We start from the raw sequence: 27180 nt of genomic DNA, 5'->3' as shown, positions 1-27180 counted from the left end.
TACATTATTGTCTGGAATTGTTAAAAATACGCTGGCAAACAGAGAAATATTTATAAATCTATATGAATAAAACATTAGTACAGCAAGTTGAAAACCACCACTTCTTAAATAGCATTCCAACATGCTATGCTACTAACTGTAAATGTCTTGCTGTACAAATACTGGATCTTACTCTTATCTCTATTAGATTGGTTGCTATCACTTTGAATTAAACGTGCTGTTGATCTTGTTATCCAATTGTCCATGAGGAAGCACAATCCAGCTTCCATGGTATATAGTCTCACTTAGAAGGTTCAGAGCTATGCTGTATTTATTGTACTATTATCTTATTTTAAAAAAATCAAACTCAGGTTAAGTAAAGGGAGATAACTAAAGCCATATTTGGATATCTAATATTAGCCTGATTATGTATCCACAGTTCTCAGTGAGGTTAACGGGTGTCTTATTTGCTCTGCAGCTGTGAAAAATCAAGTCATTTTTATTAAGGTGCCTAAATCTAGAAGATTTTGGGTGGGATTTTCAAAGAGATCTAAGTAAGTGAATAGGTGCTTTTTTAGACCTATTAAGAGAGAGTCACAGGTGATCTTGAAAATCCTACTTACAGTTGCCGAACTAGGCATTTAAATTCTAAACATTAAGCTGTCAATTCTTACAGTATCAGAGGGGTAGCCGTGTTACTGCTGAGCTTCAGTTCATCTGCAAATTTGACACCATCAGCTCAGGATTAAACAAAGACTGAATGGCTAGCCAGCTACAAAAGCAATTTCTCCTCCCTTGGTGTTCACACCTCAACTTCTAGAAGAGAGCATCATCCTCCCTGATTGAACTAACCTCGTTATCTCTAGCCTGATTCTTGCCTGCATATTTATACCTGCCTCTGGAAATTTCCACTACATGCATCTGACGAAGTGGGTATTCACCCACGAAAGCTCATGCTCCAATACGTCTGTTAGTCTAAAAGATGCCACAGAATTCTTACAGGTCATTTTAGTCACTAATATAATATACTGTCTATTTATATAAGGACTTGTATGGTCCCCATCACTGCAACATCCATGGTTGCTTGGAAAACCAGGAAAGGGCAGACTGATGCACAGTCTCAGATACACCATTCTTTCAGAAAACAAAATGGTTGACTCAGCCTGCACATGCTGGGCCTTTAGTGAGACCAGGGTCAGGCTCTCTTATTCAGAGAGTTTTACAGGTACATATAGCACATTCCTATCTTTTAATAAAGCCTATAGGGACAATTACCTCCTTGGTATAAGTCCATTGCCAGGAGGGGTTAACGTGGTGTACAGTGACTTGTGTTCTTCAATATGAGAAATTTTACCGTTGGCAACAGAAAAACTTTCCTGAATTGTGGAATCATGCTCAAAGTTGGTCACTGTTCCAATAACTTTTCTATCATTTGGGCAATATTTTACAGCCATTTTCTTCAAAGACCGTCATTTTTACAGACACACACACACACACACACGTAATACTGTTGAGTCATACTCCCTTTGTGCCAGTGCTTAAGCTGTGCGCTAAAGTGGACATTTTACACACACGTATCAAGAGTCGTATCAATTTTATAGTCTCCCAGTCGAAGCATTCCGTGAGCCCTTCATGACAAAGCCTTATTTGACTCCTAAAAACAATAGGAGCTTAAGCAAATGTCTTTTTCCCCCCCTCCCATTCACTGATCACGTTGGCAGCTGGAATTTAAACTTTAATGTGGCTCAATTAAATAATCTTTTTCTTGCATTCTCAAAAGCAACAAATGGAAAAAAACAAATGGCATCATTTGCTCCGTTCATTTTATTTTCCTTAGGAAAACATTGCTTTTGGGCCTAACCCTGCAAGGTGCTGAGTAGCATCAGCACCAAGGCTTGAAGGCGTTTGGCACTTTGCAGGGTTGGGCTCTTAGCTTGAGAGCTTAAGTGTACATGGGGCCTACTCGCTGTAATGCAAACTTTCCCTCAACTCATTGTAACGTATTCGCTTTCACATGACATTTTGGGAGTTGATTTAACAGAGCTTGCCGTTTCTCCAAGGTATCATGTATCGTGTGATGCAGGGGTTGTCATGGCAATTGCCCTTTTTATATTGAATAGTAAATAACTGCGTAAAAGCTGCATAATTTTATGGTTGGTCCCTGAGGATCACGCAATTAATGTCAAATCTTTCATTTTAATGTATTTTCTGTTTCTTTCTTCCTTCTGGTCTCTTTGAGCATTAGAGCAAAGGAGGGACATGTTCTTCAATGGTTCTGTCCGCTTAAGTTGGGCCTCAAACAGGTATGTAATAAAAATGACCCTTTTCATTTGTGCATAAAGAAGAACGGAGTCTAAACAAATCAGAGAGGGTCCAGCACAGACCACAAAAAACGGGGCACAGCTCTGCACCAAACTTAGCATATCCCAAGAGAAAGTCAGAATTTATGCCTCTCTCTCTCTCTCTCTCTTCCTAACCAGAGTGCCTCCCATGAGTGATAAAAAGTTGGTGGCCCCCAGGTTTGGAAATAACCGGGGAGGGTCTATGGGCAGCTCTCCAGATGGTGAACTTCAACTTAGTCCATCTTTAGCCTGCATATTTGCTGGACAAACAGGGTGTTTGTCATCCTCTGCTTAATTACTTTGGATGCACGGAGCGTTACACACTTGAGAATGGCTTTCATGCTTTTTTAAAGCACTCCATGCAAGTCATTTATGCATATTTATGGTGCAGGAAAGGGAAACTGATCACTTTGGGGAGCTGCTCATTTAAGTGAGCGTACCAGCGTTTATTGAAAAAATGATCAAAGAAAACGAATCACCAAAATATCAGGCTGTGCTTGACCTCTTCTCACGTCCTAATTTTACCTATCAGCTACTAGTGCAGCTTTTACAACACCCGATTCTGCAGGGTGTCAAGAGCATCTTGAGAAATGCTGATGTGCCTAGCTATTAATGGGTTCATGAGGGTGCTCAGCAGTTCTCACGCCTCCTAGCATCCAGCCCATTGTGAACCTTGGTTCCCCCAAGATGCCCAGGTACGCCACTCAGAGTGTGAGCCAGATGCAGTTATAGTAAAAGCAATCTACTTCAACCCGCCACATAACCAACTGGAAATTAAATACCATTCACCTTGGGATAGGTGCAGTCTCTGCTGATCTTGAGCCTGCAGACCTGAAATATGCCTAAGCAAAGTGTTTAGAGAAAACTCTCTGTTCAGATTTTAAATAAATAAATAAAAACATCCCTAAAACAAACTAAACCAGCTCTCAATTCTACTCACTAAAGGAGCTTTTTAATTACATGAAAATCAAAAACGAATTCTTCAGAAGGGAAACCATGGACAAATTGCTACGTTAAAAACAATAGCACAAGCACCTAGGGACAAAATCAGAAAGGCTAAGGCACAAACTGAGGTACACCTAACAAGGGACATAAATGGCAATAAAGAAGAGGTTCTTTAAATATATTAGGAGCAAGAAAGATGATAAAGGAAAGTGTAAGTCCTCTACTTAGCTAGGAAGGAGAGCTAATAACTGATGACATCAACAAGGCGGAGGCATTTAATGCTTATTTTGCTTCAGTCTTCACCAAAAAAAGATAATGGAGACAGATACTCAGCACAATTAATATTAACCACAACAGGGAAGGAGTGCATGCTAAAGTAGGGGAAGAACAGGTTAAAGAATATTTAGAGACGTTTGATGTAGTTAAGTCGGCAGGGCCTGATGAAATTCATCCTGGGGTACCTAAGGAACCATCTGAAACAATCTTGGAAGTGTTAGCAATTATCTTTGAGAACTCATGAAGGATGGGTATGGTCCCAGAGGACTGCAGAAGGGCAAACATACTATCCATCTTTAAAAAGGGGAACAAAAAGGACCCTAGGAATTATGCACCACTTCAGCCTAATTTTGATACCAGGAAAGATACTGGAACTTAATCAGTTTGTAAGCACCTAGAGGATTATGGGGCTATAAGGACTAGCCAGCATATATTTGTCAAGAAGATCTCATGCCATACCAACCTAATTTTCTTCTTTGATAAGGTTTTGAGTCTAATGCAGTGGAAGCAGTAGACCTGATAGACCTTTATAGGTGGGTGCACAACTGGTTGAAAGAACGTACTCAAATAGTAGTTATCGATAGGTTGCTGTCAAACTAGGAGGGTGTATCTAATGGGATCATGTAGGGATTGGTCCTGGGTCTGATACTATTCAATATTTTCATTGATGGTTTAGATACTGGAGTGGAGAATACACTTATAAAATTTGCAGATGACACCAAGCTGAAAGGGGTTGCAAACACTTTGGAGGACAGGATTAGAATTCAAAAAGACCTTGAGAAATTGGAGAATTGGTCTGAAATCAACAAGATGAAATTCAATAAAAATAAGTGCAAAGTACTTCACTTAGGAAGTTAAAAATCAAATGCACAAATACTAAATGGAGAATAACTGGCTAGGCAGTAGTACTGCTGGAAAGTATCTGGGCATTATAGCAGATCACAAATTGAATATGAGTCAACAATGTGATGCAGTTGCAAAAAAGGCGAATATGGTTCTGGGTGTATTAGCAGGAGTGTTGCATGTAAGACACAGGAGGTCATTGTCCCACTCTACTTGGCACTGATGGAGCCTCAGCTGAAATACTTTGTCCAATTGCATGCACCACACTTTAGGAAAGATGTGGACAAATTGGAGAGAGTCCAGAGGAGAGCAACAAAAAATCTTGGGAAAAGATGACTGAGGGAAGACCTGATAACAGTCTTCAAATATGTTAAAGGCTGTTATAAAAGGACTGTGATCAATTGTTCACCATGCCCACTGAAGGTAGGACAAGAAGTAGTGGGCTTAATTTGCAACAAGGGAGATTTAGGTTAGTTATCAGGCAAAGCTTTCTAACTATAAGGGTCGGTAAGCTCTGCAATAGTTTTCCAAGGGAGGTTGTGGAATCCCTGTCATTGGAGGTTTTTAAGAACAGGTGGGACAAATGCCCATCAGGGATGAGCTAGGTTTACTTGGTCCTGCCTTCAGCACCAGGGGATGGACGGAATGACCTCTCGAGGTCCCTTTCAGCCCTTCATTTCTATGAGTCTCTGATTATTTGTGAAGGTTTTAGTTTCAGTGAATTCACCCTGATCTGAACCCTCATGCCTCAACTAACAGCACAGGGCATTGTTGCCATTGCCCATAAACCACACATTGCCACTCGAGGTTTTTATAGTCCATATTTAAGTACTACAAAAAAAGCATCACCTGTTGCCTGCTTCACTTCTTAAACATGTGCGCTCCCCACAACCCTTTTTCTTTTGTTCAGATCTTTCAAAGGCCTCTTTGCTTCTCTGGCCTGCTGTAGACCTCACAGTTATTTTTAAATGTCCCTGAAAGGTGAGCTGGGATAAAATATGCTCCAGCATAAAAAGCAAGTGTCTTATGGGTGCCATATGCTCAGAGAGTAGAGCCCTAATGCCAGGGCTAAATCATGAGCGTTCTGTCTATTCCACATGGCCCAAGCCCTGAATCCTTCCGTGCTGTTTCCTTGCACACTACCAGTGGCGCAAGCAGAAAAGGAGGAGTCCGCTCCAAATGATATACGTGACCTGACAATTTACAGAGCGAGAAACAGAAAGTGGAGAACCCTGGGAAAAGCTTCAACAGGAAAGCAAACAAATTGTTCCTTCTAACTTCCATTGCCGTCCGCGGGAATTTTGCCTGAGTAAAAACTGAGTAAAGGCCACAAGATGTGGCCTTGATGGTGGCGTTTGTGGGGGGAGACGATTCTTCAACAATGCAAATCTTTTTTTTTCAGAATGGTAACAGACAGAGCAAATGCTGAAGTCCATATGCAGGCAAAATTCCCATTAAAGTACATGACTAGAATTTGGCCTTATGTCACCAATAGGAGCAAAGGCACTATGCAAATCTTGACACCTTTCACTGATTGCTTATTTAGGCAAACTTCCCATTGAAGAGTGAATGAAGGCTTCAGGCTCTGATTCTACATTAAGAAAAAAACCTGAACTTCCTTAGATTGATTTAAACCAACAGTGTGACCATAAAAAACACCTAATACATCAAATATAAATTCTCATCCCAAGCCATATAATTTAAACTCAACCAGGAATCACACCAGTCATTTCTTGTCCATGTAAATAAATGTCACGTTAGCATCTACTCATCCCGATCGATCTCATACAATTTATCAGCACAAGGCTCAGTTCTTTTTCATAGCCACAAAGCAGACAATATAAAAGTTCAACTTGGCCTTTATAATTCAATATCTCTGCATCCCTGGGATCGGATCAGTTTCAATACAAAAAACGAGACTCAAAATAAAATCCCTCACACAGATATTTCTACTGGCAGAACCAACCTAATAAGCAACCCAAAAGACTGAACTGGCCAGCCAAACACAGTGCTAGTCAGAAATTTATTCACCTCAGAAACAACAGATTATGGAAAAGTGAATTTAACTGAAGTATAAACTACCAGAGAACAAGGACATTGGGCGAGTCTATTGCTCAGGATGTCAGGACACATTCAGCATTGGTGGAAGTGTGTACAACAAATATATGGAGCTGTTCTCTTTTACGCAAGCAGTGAATTGGGCCCAGAGTTTTCACAGATTTATCTCTAAGCCCAAAATAAATGCTGAATGGTGCACATGCAAAATTTCTCCAGAAAGAGGCACGTGAATGTTGTTGGTAAAACATGCACCTAAATTTACATACCAGGTCCCAGATAGGAAACATTTCCTGTCCCACAAGTCAACGTAGAACTGCAAAAATTAACTAACCATCTAACTTTATAAGATTCAGACTTCTAGAAGATGAATAGGCTGTTGACATGGTTAAATGTGCTGAGTGCACCAGACAACAAAGAGAGAGAAAAGGCAAAAATCAATTTAATAGAAAAATGAGAGAGAAGCCCCAAAGGTAAGAAAAAGCAATGCCTTGCAGAAAGAATCCAATAAAAACAGGTGGGGAGAAATGACAGACCTGATCAGAACAAACAGCAAAGCAAGTTAAAGAGATCCAAGAAGATGCAGATCAAGAAAACCAAAAGCAACACTGCAACTGATAGCCCATCTGGAATGTCCCATAATATCAAACTGCAGCAGTCCTCTTCTCACAAAACAAAATGCATTTAAAATAAGACAAAGACAAGGGAATTAAAGAGCAACAAACCACCAGCAATGGAATGAACAAAGATCCTTGCAGTCAGAAGACACACGTGAGAAAAATACAGTAAAGAAACAAAATTCCAAACAGTGTGAAGAACAAATGCACCTCCGAAATGCTGAGCTTTCAGGGGGTGAAGATACAGCTCCAATTATTTAATTTCAGGGGAGATTTTTATTTAAAAAACAACAAACAACTCTGTTGTGATGCATTTGCCCCCTTGCAGTTTTCAAATGTCACTACATGCCTGTGAAAGAGAATCTGCCATGGTACTGTTTGTTCAGAGCCAGTTTGAGGTTGGTGAAAAACTCTGAGAAAGCCTGAGATAGGCTGTGCCTTTGCAGCCAAGCTAACCTCAGTGTGTCTCTGTAGCAAAGCCTGTTTAATGTGGCAGTTCTCCCAGAACTGTCTGGTTTCAGTAGAAGTCTTATTATCACAACCACTTCTTAAAGGGCTCATCACTCTAGTTCCTGTGTGCTGAGAAGCACGGTCAGAAAACGCTCCACAATAAACCAGTATAATCACCTGAGTTCTCACTGGCTTTTCCTGGAGATGGTTATTCCACTGAGATCAAGGGAAATTAACCCTTGATATGTCAAAAACCACCATGAAGAAATAACTTAAAAGAGTAGGATGTCCCTTTAAGAATGTGAATATCCTAACTGCATGGAAGCGATTCTGCCCACTCCACCCCCCATGTATCAAAAGGCTAATTGCTCAGATTAAAATAATACTAATAATTGGTACATTGTGGTTGAATGAATACTCTCAGTGTCTTGTATGTAAACTGACCCTCACCCTAAGAAAAATGCTTAGCACTCCTCTGCACAGTACTATCCTAATGTTAACACTTAGTCCTGCCAACACCCTGGAGGAGTACTACAGCATTACCATCCACCCATTTTACAGATGGAAATCTGAAGTTTGAGTGACTTTCCCACGGCTTACAGGAAGCCGGAGCTAGGATTAGAACTCAGGAGAGACAGACTCCCAATTCTGTTATTTGTTATTACACTGCTTATTGCCTCTCTCCATACACGAACAGCTTCAATGGAAGCCACTTTTAGAGGGCTGCTCCAAGCCACACCTCTGCAGGTGTAAATGGACCTGCCTGCAGTAGAACTGGAGCAGTTCTATTGCCTGGCCATGGGGATGATTTGGGGAGCCTAGGCTTGGGTTGCATACATGGTGAGCACTGCCGACTAGTTCAGCTGACATAGCTGTGCAGGGTGGCTATGGAGACGTTACCACCTTCCTCCAACCATTTCCATCACCCTGCCATAAAAGGCTATGGGTGGAAATGGTGGCTCCGTAGCTGTTCAGTAGCCGAGGGGAAGGATTGTTCCCCCCCCCCAGGGCCTCATCCAAAGCCCGTTAAAGTAAATTAAGAGACTTGCAGTGGCCTTTAGACTAGGGACCAGACTCAGTTTCACAGCCTGTATTCTGGGCTTTGGCTCGTGAGCTGGTATTATGTATTATTTGTATGCGGTAGGATCCCCACTCACGCACCAGGACCCCTACGGTGTTAGGTGCTGTATAATAAACACAGACCAGACAGTCCTGGGCCCAAAGAGCTTGCAATCTAAATATCATTGAGATGTGGGGAAACACCCAAACAGAATGAAAGTCAATGCCCTGCACATTTTAATTCTGGTTGGAGAGAATCCTCAGCTTAGAAATCAGCTGATCTCTCAGGGAAAAAAATAATTCACTGTGGGCCTGATCCAAAACCCAGTGAAATCAATGAGAATGAGAACCTGGAGGAGAATTCCTGTGTAACCGTTTGTAAGCACTCGCTCACCCAGACCTGGACACAGAGAACTCATAGACAGACTTCAAATCTTTAAAAGACAATGGAATTCCACTCATAAGGATCTAAACTAAACTAATAGAAATATTTGTTAGGTCTCCCTTAATGCTCTGTCTTAACCTTCGGCAAGAACTATGATTATGTCGTCCTTTTTAATAAAGACATATTTTTGTAGAATTACCAGGAGATTACAGATAATAGTCACTAAATGAATTAACAGATCCACTAAGGCTCGTGGTTAGTGTTCTGAAGGAGTCATTCTAATTTTTCATCTGGAACCAGTAGCTGGATGGGTATTGTAGCCTGAATAATTCGGTCGTTTCAGTGGACTGTTGTGTCAGCGTTCTGACTCTCAAGTTTAGAAAATATTTTGCACTTTCAAACACTTGGTACGTTGCTACCAATCATTTACATGGCATTAGGAAGGAAAGTCCCAAATCTGTCAAAATAATGAGCTTGTTATAACACAAACCAGCCTCGGGACACACAGAAACCAGACAGGAGTACTTGTGGCACCTTAAAGACTAACAAATTTATTTAAGCATGAGCTTTCGTGAGCTACAGCTCACTTCTTCGGATGCTGTAGCTCACGAAAGCTCATGCTTAAATAAATTTGTTAGTCTTTAAGGTGCCACAAGTACTCCTGTTTTTTTTGCGGATACAGACTAACACGGCTGCTACTCTGAAACAGAAATCAGAGGTTCTGTTGGGCTGATTATCTGTGCATGTAAAGTTTTGAAATACATAAATTAAGGTCTCACTCTAGGAGCAACATAAGTGGCTTAAAATGATTTCTTTAGGGTCTGATCAACTCTATAGCTGAATATCACAGGCACTTGCTCACTTCTCATTAGGGTGATCACATGTCCCTTTCTAAAGGGACAGTCCCATTTTTGGGAACTTTTCCTTATATAGGTGCCTATTATCCCCCACCCCGTCCCGTTTTTTCCCACAGTTGCTATCTGGTCACCCTCCTTCTCATAGACTCACAGACTTTAAGGTCAGAAGGGACCATCATGATCATCTAGTCTGACCTCCTGCACAATGCAGGCCACAGAACCTGACCCCCACACCCCTATAATAGACCCCAAATCTCTGTCTAAGCTACTGAAGTCCTCTGAATCCATATTCAGCACAAGTATTTTTCAGTTGAAATGCTTGATGGAAAACCCAGGCCTTTCCTGATAAAAAATTGCTCCGACAGAAAAAAGTATAGCATTAAGGGCTTCCCTGCGCCGGGGACTTCTGTACCAATGCAGACTCCTAGTGTAGACATGTTGCACTGATGTACAAGGTCATTTGCACTGGTGCAGTTTATCCGGTGCAAGTCACTTTTTGTACTTGTGCAGAGTGTATCAATACAAGGGGCTTCCACCGGTGCAGTTACATCAGTGTGGCTATACCAGCACAAAAGTCCCCGATACAGACGAGCTTCACAACTTGTGAACTGACTGAAGTATAAACTGAAGCACAGTTCACCCAAGCTGACTCAAGAAATCTATGGCAGAGCTTGGAACAGAACACAAGTCTCCAGACTCCTAGCCCTGTGCCTCAGCCACAAGATCTTCCTTCCTACCTACACAGGTTCTTGACTAAATTACAAAAAAAAAAAGTATGAATCTTCCTAATTGTTTGCTCTAAACCGACAAGGCTGAATCTGCACGTCCTCAGTCACCTGCAATGAAGAGCTGCTGAGCAGCATATTTATTTGCAAACTGTTCGTCATCCAAAATAAACATTTGCAAATGCCCAAGTGCAGCAAACTCCTTCCTCACCCATCTGCAAAGCTCCCAAACAAGTGCATCAGCAGTGCCTTTTGACAAGCACCTCAACCTGAGACCTCCCCTGGTTGCTGAATAAATATTTCAGTGTCCGAAGGGGCAAAACACAGGTTGGAGGCTAATGGGGATAGTTAAAACATATTTAATTAACTCACTCTCTCCTTCCCCACAGACGTCTCAGGGCTCATCCACATGAGAGAGGCACACTGATTTAACTAAGGTGCAATTTTCAATTGATTTGAACTGGTGCAAACTCCTGTGTGGATACCTATTTCAGCTCAAACCAGGCTTATTTTTGGTTTAGATTAGGAGTCAGTTTAAACTAAACTGAAATAAACCACTCAAAATTAAATAAGTCTCCCCACACAGCGGTTTTCATCAGTCTAAGTTATATCAGCGCAACTTTCTCATGCAGACGAGCCCTTAGAACATGAATTCTTTTTAGACAGGAACTGCCCCTTGTTATGCCTGGACAGCACCCACTATACTGCAGCCGCTATTCATAATCCAAAGAATTTACAACAGCAGATAATTTACCAGTGAAAAATGTAGGGACTTGATTATGAGTCTTCACCAAAGAGACAGCAGTGAAAGTTTTAGGGGGTCAGTTGTTCAGTCTGTTAAGAGCTCATAGTCAGAATCTGACCATTTTCAGGGCGTACTCTAAGGGCCTGATCCCACCAATCCTTACTAACGCAAGTAATCTTCACCCAGACCTCACTGAGTTCAGAAAGCCAGCTCAATTCTGCAACGCTTCCAAGTCTTTTTATTACAATTAATCAGTTTAACTAATTTACCTAATTAGGCCTCAGGCCTGCACACTCTTAGCTTTATGAACTCAGTGGGGCTACTCCTGGATAAAAGTAAACATATGCATAAATTATTTGCAAGATCAAGGCCTTAATCAGGTACTGGAGTGCAGAGAATCAGGGCCTGGATTTACTTACTGAGGAATTCAGTGAGGGGACTGTAAATGATTTGCCTACTCATTTATTTATTTTTAAATAAGATACCAGATGTGTAGCTGCCAAGGTAGAGCCACGTTCAAAGTAAACGATCAGATATGCGCTGCACACTGAACCCCCGAAGATGGAAGTCTCCTAAACAATTATAAATGGAGGCTGGGGATGGGAGCAGAGAGGGAGCCTAACAACGTCTTGTGCTTCACCAGTGTCTGCGGTAAGCGCTCCTAGACTGTGCTTGTAGGGATGCCAATTTTGGTTGGACGTATTCCTGGAGGTTTCATCACATGACATAATCTTTAATGAAAGATTAATCTGTAATTCCTGGAGACCCCAGGACAGTCCTCGAGGGTTGGCAATGCTATGTGCTTGTCAGAGCAGTACAATGGCGTACGTGAGCTAAGCCTGAAAAAAACCAACCCCCCAAAACTTAGCTGTGAAGTGAATAGACGGGGAGTTGTAAGGACATTTTTTCAAATGATGTGTTTGCCCAAAAAATGTGAATGCAGAACTGGAGTAGTTCAAAGCAGAGTTATTTTGCAGTAACTTCCCGCCCCCGTCAGACAGCCGCCGTTGTCTGCAAGGAGGCTATGAGAGTTCTGCATGTCAAAGCACGTTATAAAGGGATTACTTACACATACGCACAAAAGCTGCAGATTAGGGCAGGGCACACCGGTCCTGTAACAGAGATTCTGCAGCAAACCGGGCTGTGCATTTAGGATTGCTCACGTAACACTTCACTCTCCATGTGCGGAGATCGGATGGGATGGTCTCAAACCCTGCGTTTACACAGCGGGTTGGCACTAGCCGTTTCCCTTGAAATAACAGGACCAGAGCAGGCCTCTTTCTGGGTCACTCTCTGTTCACCACAAAAGAAAGTAACTGCAGCCTGAGGAAACAGACCCCGCAGTGGTTTTGAGGTTTTAGGAAAATCAAAGACAAAAGGAAATGGCAGAATAGCCTTATAGAGCAGGAATAGAAGGCAAACAAGCAGTGTGGGTTTTAGGACCTGTTTTTAGGGAGCATTACGAGATAGTCTGCGAATACTTTGAGAGCAAAGTCCGAGAAGTTAATAGCGATTATTCTTAATTTAGTAATATCTGCATAGCAGTAGTATCCCTTGACCCCCGTCAAAACTGGCGCCTATGTTGTGCTATGGACTGTACAGACACATACAAAGTCACTGCCTCTGCCCTGCAGAGCTTATGCTCTAAAGGTTGGTCTATAACTGTACCACTTAATATGGAATACAGTAGGGTGTGAATTCAAAGCAGATTAACCTGATTAAGTTAATTTGGAATAAAGCACTTTTATTCTGGAATAGGAGCGCTCACACATGGAGTTAATCAGGAAGAGTTAAATCAGGAATCACTATTTTTCCTCCCTTGGTATCCTGCTGTCAACTGAATTGTCTCATTAGACTGACCTCACACTTGGTAAAGCAACTCCCATCCTTTCATGTATTTATACCGGCTCCTGTATTTTCCACTCCATGCATCTGATGAAGTGGGTTCTAGCCCAGGAAAGCTTATGTCCAAATAAATGTGTTAGTCTCTAAGGTGCCACAAGGACTCCTCGTTGTTATTTCAGAATAGCTCCTGGTGTAGACAAGCTCTGTGAAGTGTCCGTGAAGGTGTAACAGATGCAATGAAATATCCTGCATTGCTAGGAAAAGTCTGACTAGCCCAGTACATGGTCCTGCCTTCCTTCATATGCATATCAAAAAAAATTAAAAATCTCTAAAGCACCTAAATCCTATTTTCAAAAGTGATTTAAGTTCTTAAGTGCCTAAGTCCCACTTGGATATAGAGGCTTTTGAAAATGGGACCTAGGCACCTTTGAAAATTTTACTCCAGGCATTTTTCTTTAGCATACACTGTACAAAAATCCTAGCTAAAAGGGCAGTCTTAGAGGACAGATTCCATGAGGGGAGAGCACCAAATCCTGAGTTGGTGTTGATTGTGATTATAGTCAATGGCACTAAAAAGACATACGCTAGCTGAGGGTCTGACCCAGAGAATCTAACTAGAGTCCCTGTCATATTCTGAATATGTTCTCGGAGTGACAAACAAAATGTTTAATAAATGGGGAAAAAAAACAAAAAAACACCAACTCAGTCGGTTAAATACTGTGTTAAAATTGCACAGTTAAAAATTACAAAAAAAAAAAAAAAGCCAGGAAAAGCAGATGCTGAACGTTCCAACAGTAACACGAGATATCCTGGGGGTTTTTATGACCACACTGAACGTCCTGTAAGTTTTACAGTATCCATTTTACAACATAAACAGTAATATATTAAGATGCACAGTTACCCGGGGGGCAGGAGAAAAAGTGGGATGTGTGCAAAGCGGTCAAGTTACGGCTGCCACTGAGACCTTAACTTTGGCTTTTTCCAAAGATGAAATTTTCAGCCACGCAATCTTTAGCGAAGTTGCTAGCATTTAATTTCCATGGTGTTTTTCCCCTAAAGAAGAGAGTGGGGGCGGGTGGGAGGGGGAGAAAGCCTGCGCTTAATAATGGAAGCATTTAAATGGGCCTGATTAGTCTTTGAAGTTCACACACATTTCATTGGGGTCAATAGGTTGGAGAAGGAGGTCAAGTTCCCAACTTGGCTTGACTGTTTTCTGTAAAGCTGGGTTATCAAGGCATCACATTGTGATGGCTGGGATCTTTGCAACATTGAAATTTAGAAATGGGAAGATAGTTTAGAATTTGCATAAAGTCATAAAAGGCATCAAAACTTTTGGACAGACCCTATAATTACCGGATCTGCACCATTTTGGGAACTTACAGCATTCTGCTTTCCCTATGTTAATGCAAAGTGGATTTGCTTATTCAGGGTTTTGTTTGTTTTAGAATTTTATTGCGTTTCTATTTGACTTAAACAATCTCCCTGTGCAGAGTGTCCCATCTGCAGCCCTTATTTCTGCTCAAGCCATCAGGGAGAATGTGCAAAATTTGATTGCACAAAGAGCTTTGTTCGGTTCTGTTGAAACCTTGCATGCCATAGAACTGATCCAAATGCACGGAAGTCATTGGAAAGGCTGCTATTGACTTCATCGGGCTTTGGGAAAGACCCCCAGATCAGTATGTTTAAAAGTAATTTCGCTCTCCAAATGAGTTGTAACTTTTGTATATTTCAGGACAAATATATTAATAAGAACACTTGATTTTGGGGTGGGGGCTGTTTGTTTGTTCTTTACTCGCCAGAGGATGCTCTGAAATGCAAAGCACTAGCATTAGCCTCTGCTCCCATTGAAGTTAATGGCGAAACTCTTATGGATTTAAATGAGAACAGAGTTATGCCACGGGGCCAGGATTTAACCCTTCGGGGCAGATCCTTGTGTCATGTAGTTTGAAACTTAACATGGTGCACAGCTCATGATTGTGGAGCTATGCCATTTTACCCCAGCTGAAGATCTGACCATTAGCATATGGCTATATGCTTAGTTTGAGCAAGACAGGCCCACTTCCCCTTCACTTCGCAATCCTATCAGCATCCCCCACCCTGCCCCTCCCAACACCAGGGGTATTCCAAGGAGCAGCTGGTAAAAATCATATGTTGTTATGCAAAGCCAATGCTCTGACCTGTGTTACTAAGTGCTTGAGACCACTAAAATTAGAAGAATTCTACAAATCCTAAAAATCTAACCTTACTTTTTCTAGTCAGTGTTGTTCATTTGTACACGTCCTTCAACTTGCAAAGCGAAAACTAGACTGGTCAGTATGTTCGATTTACCTACGCGGGCGCACACACGGCTGGGGGTCTGGAAAGGCCAGTGTTCTAAGCTATTAAACGTACTGCGGTCGATAACGGTGAACTTCCCAGTCCTACATCTGCAATACACAGGAATTAAGAGTTTCCAAATAAAAGACTCCATCTTTTATAGGAGTGCCGAAGCCAGCTGGGAAAATGACGAGCTTATGTAACCTGTTTCTGAGTGCTCTGCATGCCCTCTGCATCAAAGGCTTTGGCTGAAACATCTGAAAACACTGACTTGAAAATTCCATAGCGGAGAGTAAAAGCCCAATTGCACCACGCAGATGAATCACTGAGCAAGTCACGCATGGCACTTCAAGAGGCCAATGCAACAGCACTAAAGCAGTTAGCGGTGAGTGCTTGATCTTGTATCATTAAAACATCTTCATTCTCAGTTACATAGTAAAATAAAAGAAATGCTACTAATAATTATAAAAAAAGTTAATTAATTAGAGGCCACTCCTAAGTGGAGCCCCAGAGCCGAGCCGGCTTGAAATCTGAGGAAGTTCTGACTCAGATGCAAACCGGGGCTTGTGCCCACCTCTGGCAATAACATTTCCAGAACTTACGTGTCCAAACGGATCGAGGTGATTGTTAGTGAGCTTTAGCTTCTGAAACGACACCAGCTGCCGCATCCAGTGAGCTCCCGTGGCGGGTGAGTCCGGATGAACATATAACCGCCCAGGCATTGCGGGCTCCGCTTTCCCAGCCACCATCCTGTGAACAAGGCACTTATGGATTACATCTTCCTGGCCAATTCATTGCCTAACTGAACATGGTAACCATCTTACAAATCCTGAGCTACCGTCTGTATTCTAAGATGGATTTGGCCCAGACAGGTTGGCCTGGTGGAGAAACACAAGAAATGTAGGATGCTGCTGCTGCTTCATCAATCTGAGAAGGATGAAGCAAAAAGAGGGGCAAGGAACACAGGCCTCTTTTCTCATTTTTTCAGTTCTCATTGCCTGGGCAGGGTTTTCCCTGGACGCATAGTATTGTATGAGTGAGTACACAGCAGCTATATGAGAACTGGCTATGGGCAAGTCCTGTCTTCACCACTCAGAGGTCCCTGAGCATGGGGAAAACCATATGACTCCCCTGTGCAGAGAGGCAGGATCCAGCATCACTCTGGGGGGACTCCTTCAGCCTTGTGAGGAGGAAGGCATTTGGGGAAAGTGCAGGGGGCAAGTCCAGGGCTGAATCCAGGTAGCAGAGCTGCAAGAAGACTAGAGGCTACTGTAGCTCCTAAGGCTGAAACGCCAGCTTGGTAGAAGCTCTTGAGAAGCAACACCAGCCCCTGTGGAAGCCCAGTTCTCAGGCTGCGGCTGGGACACGGATTTGTCCTCACATTCCCCCTGCCAGACACCTTTGTTCACATGTCAAAAGCGCCGTTATTTTTCATGGATTTAATGCTCTAATACAACATGTGACAGCAACTCTCCCCTTACTGTGTATTGTTCTTATGCTATAAAACACCAGTAAAAGCAGTATTACCAAAACCAGCAGAGCCTTTCCAACAGCAATAAAAAACGGAAAGGGAAAACAGTTCTAGTGACTGGCCAAAGTTAAATTAAAAGAGTTAACATCATCTAGGACTTAATGGCTAAAGCAAAGAATTTGCCCTGGGTTGCGTAAGGTTCCCAGTGAATATGACTCCCATCCTACAAGGACCCCAGAAACAAGCATTAGCTCAAAGACAATTAAAAAATGAGAACAATGCCCTAAATTGTGCGTGTAGATTACATTAGTATGGGCTATCACTGTGAAGAGGTCAATTCTATTCCCTTCAAAGTCAATGGGAGTTTTGCCATTGACTTAGAAACAACGTCGACACTTAGTGGAACAGATGGAGCTCCACACAAAGAAAGCAGGAGGGTTCTGGGAAAGGCATGGCATATTTTCAGCAAGGAGAGATTTTCAGGTGTCTAGATGCATGAGATTCCCATGGGCAGGAAAGTAAATATTAAACCAGCCTTCATGTTGAGTAATCTTGCTGTCATTGAGAGAGGATGAGAGGAGAAACAAAGGGGAAAAATCTGGAGAATAAAGCAAAAAAAAAAAAAAGGGCGGGGAGTGGGAGAATAAAAATGGCTCCAGAACTGGGCTACATTGGACTGACCAATTCCACTTGTCCTCCCTCTTTCTGAGACCACAAAGAAGTCCCATATTTTAGTTATCCAGCCTCTAAGGGCTGTGACTTTCAATCTGGGATAGGCCTCAATTCCCACGGGACCCTACCACCACAAGAACTGCAAGATCCCTACCGCTCCTGTGTTTCCAAAATGGCAACAGGAAAGGAGAGCAGGCACTTAAAAAACTCTCTGGTGGTGGTTTATTATTAATTTTTTTTATTTTAAAAGCACATATACTTCATTTCCAACAGACAATGACATCTCAGGAGGGACAAGTATTTTTGCTCAAAAGATGTAAATCCAAGATGGCCACCATCAACAGGTCTTCTGAGACCATATGCAGGTGAGGCCAAGAAAAGTCGCACCAGTTTGGATAAATGAGGAAGATTCATCTGGTCTGCCCACAGATCTTCACCTGGTGGCTTTGTGGCTCTTTCCCACAGAACAAATATAATAAGAGAAGAAATAGTCAACACTCAACCCACTCCAAATCTAAGGCCTCATAGAGACATATTTTTTTAAGGCCAGAAGGGACAATTACATCGTCTAGTCTAAACTGTATATCACAGGCCATAGAGTTTCATGCAGTTACCCCTGGATTGGCCCCAATAACTTGTGTCTGACTAAAGCATGTCATCTAAAAGGCATCCAGGCTTACTTTGAAAACATTTGCTAGAACAGGGCCTCATCCTCCCTGATTGAACTAACCTCGTTATCTCTAGCTTGCTTCTTGCTTGCATATATAAACCTGCCCCTGGAAATTTCCACCACTTGCATCCGAAGAAGTGGGTATTCACCCACGAAAGCTCATGCTGCAAAACGTCTGTTAGTCTATAAGGTGCCACAGGATTCTTTGTTGCTTTTGAAAACATCAAGTGCTGGAGACGCCACCATTTCCCTTAGTAGTTTGTTCGCTGGTTAATTGCCCTCACTATTAATAAACTTGTACCTTGTTTCTAATTTGAATTTGTCTGGCTTTAACTTCCAGCCATTGAGTCGTGTTCTGCCTTTCAGGGCTAGGTTAAAGAGCACTTTGGTATCTGGTATTTTCTCCCCATGAAGGTCCTTATTGACCATCTCCTCAGTGCTTATTGCAAACAGTTGACACAGATATGAATACCTCTCTTTTGATAACCCAAGGAAAAAAACCAAATAGTCTCTTACCATTTGTTGTCACAAAATTTGTACCGGTGATCATCAGCTGGGACAATGTCAATCAACAAGATGTACTTGGTCTTGGGGTTCATCCCGGTTACCTTAATTTTGTAGCTAGGAAACATCCTCCTTATGAAAAGCAAAGGGTTAATACATTAGCACATAACTTAACACATAGTACAAACTAACGGAACAGCAGAGAGGAGCCCCAAAAGGAGGTTCCACTGAAAGCCTAAAGTGAAATTCACCCAAAGACTCCGTACCACTTACGTGTCACTTATGGCATTTGAATGACATTCATCCCTGTGGAGAACTAACACAAGGTCTGTGCGCCACTTACGTTCCCCTTCCTCATAACAGAGCAAAAGGGGACTTACATGGGGTGCAGGCCTTGCATTGACCATTGACAGAATTGACTCCCTAATGCATGCTCAGGGCAGTGAGCAGCCCCTTATGAATCGGTGCCTTGGGCCTTGCACAGGCCCTCTGCCTGAAGGTGATTTTCACCCTAAAAATCTGGGCTACTAGCTGATTTGATTTTAAAAGCTACTCGGGATCATCAGGGAATGACTCTGGTTGGCTTAGTGCCTTCCAGAGGGCACACAAAGCAGGAGTGCTGACAATGACTATGGGCAGGACTTTTCATTTCTTACATGTATTATTTACTTTCCATGACTAGATACATAATAACAAAATTATATATTACTACATAATATTGTATATGGCTCTTTTCTTATTCCTACTTTCTACCAATATCTCTTGATCTCTTGCCCATATTGATAGAAGTCACCACATTCTAAAAGAATATTAATTATAGATTTTCACTTTCATATTAGGAAAATAATTTGTTTTGATAGTTGTACAACTGATTTTCTTCAATAATGTTTATTTTATGCCCCTCCTTCCCCCAGCACTGCCCAGCCGAAACAAACCTCCTTCCTCAGCGCCACCCCATCAAAACAGCTGTGGGCCAAGAGGAAGGTTTGAGGAGTGTTCCATTCTATGCATCTGAAGAAAGCTCATGCTGAAATAAATTTGTTAGTCTCTGTTCTTTTGTAGTTACAGACTAACACGCTGCTACTCTGAAACCTGGCACACATAGGGTGACCAGATCACAGCAGTAAAATAGGACCCCTCCTCTTCACCCCTAGTCCCTGCTGGCTCACTGCTCACCTCTGTGCCCACCTGCCACTTGCCCACCACCCACAGTATATAGCCTTATTCAAAGACCCAGGGGTCACTATATTACTGCACACAGCAGTCAATCAATGGAATTGTAGATAAATCTCTGCATTATGCATTTTTGTATAACTTTTACATGACTTTGTATTGAACCTTAGTAATATGTTATAGCAGGCCCCGAAGGTAGTGTAATTAAGGTAAAAGAAAAATGTCTTTTGCTAGAAGTAGAATAAGATCTTCTCTCCACTTTGTAATCAATTGCCCTATTGAATGAATGAATGAGGTGTGAATGAGGAAGGTGTGGAAGGCAGGCACCTCCAGACAGCTGCAACCTGGAGAGGACTGGGAGCCAGACCAAGGAGCTTTGCCCAGGGCTGAGTGGGATGGAGTTTGGGTGCTGTGGGTGCAGGCTTTGGGACAGAGTTTGGGGATGGAGGGTGCTGGGGAAGGGACTGCCATGTGGCTTCCTTCCTCCCCTGTTGGCCCTCACCATAGCCTCAGTGGGGATGGAGCTGCCTGCCCAGTGTTTGCAGGAGCGGTGGCTGAAATCCAGTCAAACTCTGTTTTACAAACTCCTTCCTTTCTACTGGCTTGTTTGATCTTTTTGGTGGAGCCAGATGAAAACCACAAACCCCAATGAGAGCAACAGGCTGGAAGACTAGACTGAACCCACCACCCAGCCTAGTCCATCCCAGAGCCCAGGACTGAGGGCAAATGTCCCCAGGGCACCTGCTTCCACTCCTGGCCTCTCCCAGCGCTGCCAATGATTCTGTGTGGCTGCATCGGGTGGGATTTCAAGCAGATCCCACAAACCCACGCTAAATTCACCCCTGTTTACCACTCTGCACCAAGAGCACCTACCTTCCCTGCCCTAAAGCTGCTGGATGGCTAGAAAGCTGAGCTGGGCATTTGATTGATCTAGAATATTATCACCCCCAAAAAACCTTAATATCCACAAAGCTTTTCTATTTCATTGTTGCAGGGCAAACGAAGGAGCCATAGTTTAATGGAAATATTCATCCCCTACAGCGGTCTTGCAGCAGGAAAGCAGAGTTGATGGGAAGGGAAATGGATGGGACAGGAGCCCCCGACCCCCTCCTTTCCAAATAATATGGAGAGGGGAATCTGAGCACTCAGTGCCTCAGTTTCGTCTCAGCCTGCCATGTTGCAGACCTTTCGCATTCTCCCCTCTTGATGTATTTGATTTCCTCCTCCAAACCTCCTCTCTCTCTCACCTGGAGTTCACAGCACTAAGTACGGCTCCAGGCTTTTTCCTGGGTTACATGATCCCAACTTTAGTTTTGAAACAGACACAGGCAGGCACAGACTCACCCTCAAACAGCAACACCACGTAAACCACAAAACCAGCCCAATATTACAACCTCAGACACTCACCGCTGGAAGGGTGCACTGCAGAGATTCCTGTCTGCCACAGACCAGAAGCTCCCTCCAGGTGAGTGCTGGGGGTGGGGAGGAAGGAAGGCTGCAATGCACATGTGCCTCCTGACCTGCAAGTACAGCCAGGGGCCCCTCTGCTTCAGCCGGCCAGCGTCTCTAGTTGCCTAGCAACAGCTGCTGCTAAGGCCGGCCCTGACTATGGGTCTGAAAGAGGCAAAGGAACTATCTAAGGGTATGTCTATACTACCCGCTGGATCGGCGGGCAGAGATCGATACAGCTGAGATAGATTTAGTGTGTCTAGTCTAGACAGGATAAATCAACCTCTGAGCACTCTCCCATCAACTCCTGTACTCCACCGGTGAGAGGCGCAGGCGGAGTCGACGGGCGAGTGGCAGCAGTCGACTTACCACAGTGAAGACACCGAGGTGAGTAGATCTAAATACATCGAATTCAGCTACGTTACACACACAGTTCCCCAGGCACTGAATTTTGATCAGAAATTATGAACATCCAACCATTAGACAGCGAGATTGTGTTTGTGCAGCACCTAGCACAGCGGGGGCATGTTCCACGACAGGGGCTCCTAGGTGCTACGGTAATACAAATAATAAACAACAATACTATGGTGAAAAACCTTACGTGAGATAGCAGGGGAAAAAAAGTGTTACTACTCGAGATTGACCCAACATGGAGCCCTGCCTCAGATACTCAGGTTTTCTCTCTCCAACGGAGGTGGGCAGATTAAGGATCAAAGTCTATGCTGATGTAAACAGATGCAGCTCCATTGACTTTCCTGTGCATTAATCGAATGCTGCAAATACTGTTTAAGAATGGAGCGTCTGACTCAAATTCTCTGCGAGGGTCAGTTGGAGCAGCGCTGTTGTAGCCAGTGGAGTTGTGCCAATTTACACAAGCAGAAAAATCTCACCCTAAGATGTTACATTACTGAGCAGCATTTGCAGCATGAAAACAAGCAACAGCTAGATGTGACAGGGAAATTAATTCATACAGTCACAGTGTAGGCACCTGCAACCCTTGCTGGTGTGGGTAACTTTGATCCATGTGAGTACTTCCATTGGTTTCCATGGGACTAAATACCAAGTAAGCAGTAAGGGTTTGCAGGACCATGCCTCTTCAATCTTATGAGTAACTTTTCTGTTGGCTCCATATTACCAAGCCTCTCCTCATCCAATAAAAACAAGTTACTTGTGCAAACTGGCTCATCACAGTCTTTAAGCAAGAAGACGGAACAATCCAATACATCAACCTGCCGTGACGGCTCATTTGCACTAGCAAAAAAATGGGCAGAGTGGATGAAAATATCTATATCCTGAGGCAGCATCGTCACAACCAGCATTAGCAACAATGGGCCAATGCTGACATCATTACTCTGTCAAAATGCCTAGCAACTTAAATGAGAGTTTAGTCTGGATTAATAGCTTGGCCCGGCCAAGAGAACCCTCCCCTACCCTCGGATAGACCCAGTATTTTAAATTCTCTCTTCTCCCCCTTTTCTCTTTTTAATGAACAAGTTTCTTCAGGCCAAGAAAAGGGCTCGCTGTATTTGTGGCTAAGGAAAGGGGCGAGGGCTAGGGACCGCTGAACAATCTGGGCCTGTGAGATGAGCAGTAGTTGCTGTCTGTGCCACCATTTTGCAACTGCTCCGGGAGAAGGCAATAAAATGGGCCCTGTTAGGATTCATTTGAATTGACTCTTTTAACACCAGGCATAAATTCCAGATATTTATTATGTATTGAGCTGGGACTAACCAGGGGTGGTTTACCAATGTCCATATTTGATTTTCATTCATAAACGGTGCACTCCTCTTAACCTTGTCCTCACACAGGTAAGCACCAGTATAAATACAGTAGGACATTTCAGGTTGTGAATACACAGCCCAATTCACACGGTAAAAAAATTACACTAGGAATCCAAGCCGACTGCCAAGATTTTTTTTTTTAAACTAGGTCTTAAAATTGTACTTAAAAATGAAATGAAAGAAAAAGTGGACTTGAAGAAGAAATTAGAAAATAGGATTTTTGGATAGTTATTGAGATGTACCAGTAAAGGATTCTATAGATATCGGGGTTGTTTTTTTTAATAACCTGCAGCTTCTGAAGTTTTTTCCCCAATCATTTCACATACTGAACTACATCCAAGCTGCTAAAGTAGCCAGACTGATCTACTGTAAATGTTAAGTGCTTTTTAATGGCATTTAAAATTAAGCTTCAGCATATGGAGTTCATATAGCGTAGACATGCTTGAGTTTATAATGTTCTTTAGTATAGCCCTCTAAAATAAATACAAAGAGGCGAAGTACTACTATAATATACACAGCTGAAATTCCTGAAGGATAACAAATGGGAACTCACATCTGATTGAAGGTGTTGCTTAACTTGCAAACCGTTCAGTATCTAGCAGTGGTAGCATTACACTTAGCAAGTCAACAGATTGAGAGACAGTGGCATCTGCCAACTCTCGGCATTTGTTTCCAGGAAAGCATTATCAGTTTTTAATTCTGGCCCTGCATGGACATTTCATCATTATTATTAGCTGCTGCCTGCTGGCATTAAGAAAATATGCGACTAACATGCTGTCCAGGGACGTGTCACTTTAATTTTCTTAATGAAAACATATTTCTCAACCCCTTGGCAAAGTCTAGTTTAGTAAATATCTCTGTGCAATAGGATACAAACATGGGTCGTGTGTTTCTGGTGAGGATGCACAACAAACTGGGGAGCTGGGCCCCAAAATGCAATCAGAGTTTTGATTCAAGAGTTAGGGAGAGAGTGTGTTAGTGCTGTGTAGTGTTGCCCAGGCTCTTATCGGGATGGTCAATCAGAGAAAACGAAGGGGAAGCACATCTCCAGGGCTGCGTGCGGAGCACACACTCTCACAGTGAGGCTATGTAGTCCACTAGCAAGTCCTGGGAAGCATCCAAAAGTCTGCCTGCATAGCCTGCCCTCAGGAGAATTTCTGTCCAGCGGGATTGGCTGAGGGCTTGATCCTGCTGAACACTGAGCTTATTACTGAGAGTAGCTCTGTTGACCTGTAGCAAGTCTGGCTTTCTGGGGAGATTCTTTTTTGGAATTCTTTCATTCTGCCTGGCCGAAGAATCCCGCTCTGTACGTTACTTTCAGTTCCTGTCCCATCTGAAACCAGGAGCTGCTCAACAGGTACATGGAGTACATAGACAGACAGACAGACAGACACACACACACAGTTGATCACACTTTTACCAACTGCTGAAAAAGGCTCAGGCTGGATTTGGTTTGAGATCTGGATGAAGATCCAGACAGATTATTTTAACCCATACTGGCCCCCTTGATCATACTGTATTTCACACTCAGGAAGTGCTTCATAGTTTGAAAATCATTTACAAACAGGAGCCCAATGTGGCAGGGCACATACAGGATCCTTCACTGGGAACCCTTCCTAGCTCAGACTACAGATGAGATGCAGTATTTAATCCTCAAGAATACCTCCGTTCTTCAACTAAGGTGAAGTAGTTCTATTCCTGCTTATTATGCTAGATGCCCTAGCTGTGGGCCATGAATGCATTGTGCTTGGTGCTGTACAAACAGAACAAAAGGTCGGTTTCTGCCTCATGCAGCTTACAGATGGGGGAACGATAGAGAAGATAAGTGCTGTGTGAATTTACAGCACTGTAGAAACTGGCTATTTAGAATTCGCCTGAGGCCACAGAATGAATCAGCATCAGATTCGGGATTAATGCCAAGTAGTCCCTGTCCTCTCAGTTGTGTGCACAGACCAACTCGATTACACCTATCTGTCATAAACACAGATGGTTTTTGCTCTGTAAGAAAATCTATGGCTGGGAAGTGGTGCGGGGGAATCACCAAAGAAAGGAGGAAAGGCAGAAATTCCAAGCTGCTACACTCTGCAAAGATCTATGCCTGAGCATCAGTCCCATTGCATCTAAGGAAGTGGAATTAAAATGTCTTTTCTCGCCTGTGAGCCTTCATTTCCTTTTTAAAGATATTAACAGAAAGACTTCCATCCATTGCTGATTGGCTGCCTGTTCCGTACACAGCTAATTACTGTTTGGTTTGGTTTTTAAATTAGTGCTTCCTTGAACAGGTGCCCGTTAAAATAGGGTGACCAGATGTCCCAATTTTATAGGGATAGTCACGATTTTTGGGTCTTTATCTTATATAGGCTCCTATTACCCTCACCCACCCCCATCCCAATTTTTCACATTTGCTGTCTGGTCACCCTACATTAAAAGGGAGATCCCAGTGCATTGGGTGACCAGGGCGAGTGCATTTGCCAATATCATTGCTCCAGAAACAGAAGCAACTGCAGTGCTGCCTCCCAATCCCATCCCAAACATTAGGCATCTTGCACCGTGTCACATGTATGGCCCCCCAGACGTCCAGAGCTCAAGACCCTTCTTTATCAGCGTAGGAGGAGAGCACATGCCGTTTTGCTGCTGTTACGAAGCAACTCCTTGAAAAGTCGGCACAGAGAGAACTGTCACATCAGAAGCTTTCCAGCTGCCCCTGGCTTTCACCATGCTCCTGGGCCTCAAAAATCCCCAACTTTCCACCGCTCTCATCTCCAAATATGAGTGAGAGAGACAGAAAAGTTAGGAGTGAGATGGGGAAGGAAGGGAAGCAGAGACCAAATACCGTGCACGTTGCAAAACAGGCCAAGCGAAATGGACGCTGCAAGGCCTTGAGAGTCTCATTCGCCTCACGTGATTCAAGAGGTTGCTCTTGCTATGAAAATACCTCATTTCCTACCTCCGGAGATGACTGCTAGGCCCACACTGTCACTTAAAAATCTACTGTCCCTTTTCCACACAGCCACCGAATGCCCCTCTGCACAATGGCCACATAGGCAACAAGGTGGGGCTAGCCATGAAGATGTGTCAGGGATCGGCCATGATAAATAGCATGTACCACCATGGAAACCACGGAGCCCAGGCAGGAAACATAGCAGAAAGTTAGTGCTGCTTTAAGCAGCTTTGCCCCTAGCTGTGAACTCCCTGACTGCCCTGGGAGGGGTCAGAGTCTAACCATAGACCAGGAAGCCTGTAGTGGGGCTACAGGAACAAAGTAGGAGACTCCTCCCATGCATCTAGCTCTCTAGGGATGGGTTCTGGCTTTCTCACGGGTCTCTTAGCCCTGCTCCCTTCCCACACTGCATCCCCTCCTGTCCGGTGGGTAGGGAAAGGAAGAGCAGTAGAGAAAGCCAATCCCCTACACCAAGACCTTGTGCTATAGGAGTCATGGATTTCTTGGCCTGATTTGTTCCCCTTTATACTTTTTAAAGAAAGCAAAACATGCAATGGGTGAAACCCACTGGTCAGTGTTTGCTATGCATCTCCTTTTGGTTTAGGATCCACCGAGGACATGGATCTGTTACAGCCCCTAGCTACAAAACACGGCTTTTTAGCTCAAGCTGTAAAGACTCATATGTTTAGCTCTGGATGTCCCCAGTTCAAGTTCTGCTGTGTCCGCCAGAACGACAGCCAACACAAAAGCACATACTGGCCTAAGGGAACTACCCACAGGCCTGAACTGAAACCCCAGAACCAACACCTCTGAACTTGGGGATCTCAGCTAGCTCCCTACTGCCGCCCTCCTCCTCTGTATGGGCAGAATAAAGTCCCAGATCCCAACACCTCCAGGCGTGGGGAATGTTCACACTCTGTGTCTCAGGTGCATTCTTACCCCACACCTGTTGAGAAGGGACAGTCTAGTCTTTTTGGTACAGTATTGATTGTTCTTCCTCTCCATCCCTCCAAAACTCTCCCATGGTCTAGGAATGGATTTTAAAAGCACATCCCTATTTTTCTCCCCAAATTTTGCAGT

At 43.3% G+C, this 27180-nt stretch overlaps 2 protein-coding genes across 13 annotated transcripts in view; one reads left to right on the top strand and one right to left on the bottom strand.

Annotated features, from left to right (window-relative positions):
* Positions 1 to 18049, top strand: part of BRIP1 (BRCA1 interacting protein C-terminal helicase 1) — a 232857-nt gene extending 214808 nt beyond the window's left edge. Inside the window, exons 27-28 of the mRNA XM_039507814.1 lie at positions 15603 to 15824; positions 17856 to 18049. The gene's annotated coding sequence lies outside the window, so the exon portion shown is untranslated. The remainder of the gene's footprint in view (positions 1 to 15602; positions 15825 to 17855) is intronic.
* Positions 1 to 27180, bottom strand: part of TBX4 (T-box transcription factor 4) — a 119433-nt gene that overhangs the window by 15499 nt on the left and 76754 nt on the right. For 11 of the 12 annotated variants that reach the window (XM_039507839.1, XM_039507831.1, XM_039507840.1 and 8 more), the window contains 2 exons: positions 18769 to 18888; positions 16042 to 16189 (listed from right to left, as the gene is read on the bottom strand). In XM_039507839.1, coding sequence (XP_039363773.1) covers positions 16042 to 16189; positions 18769 to 18888 — 268 coding nt within the window. Of the gene's footprint in view, positions 1 to 16041; positions 16190 to 18768; positions 18889 to 22366; positions 22625 to 27180 lie in introns of those variants that run through there. The other variant, XM_039507842.1, reaches the window with a different exon arrangement.

The sequence above is a fragment of the Mauremys reevesii genome, linkage group 20 (assembly GCF_016161935.1).
Source record: "Mauremys reevesii isolate NIE-2019 linkage group 20, ASM1616193v1, whole genome shotgun sequence".
Classification (NCBI taxonomy): Eukaryota; Metazoa; Chordata; order Testudines; family Geoemydidae; genus Mauremys; species Mauremys reevesii.
This window is presented reverse-complemented; position numbering and strand designations above follow the sequence as displayed.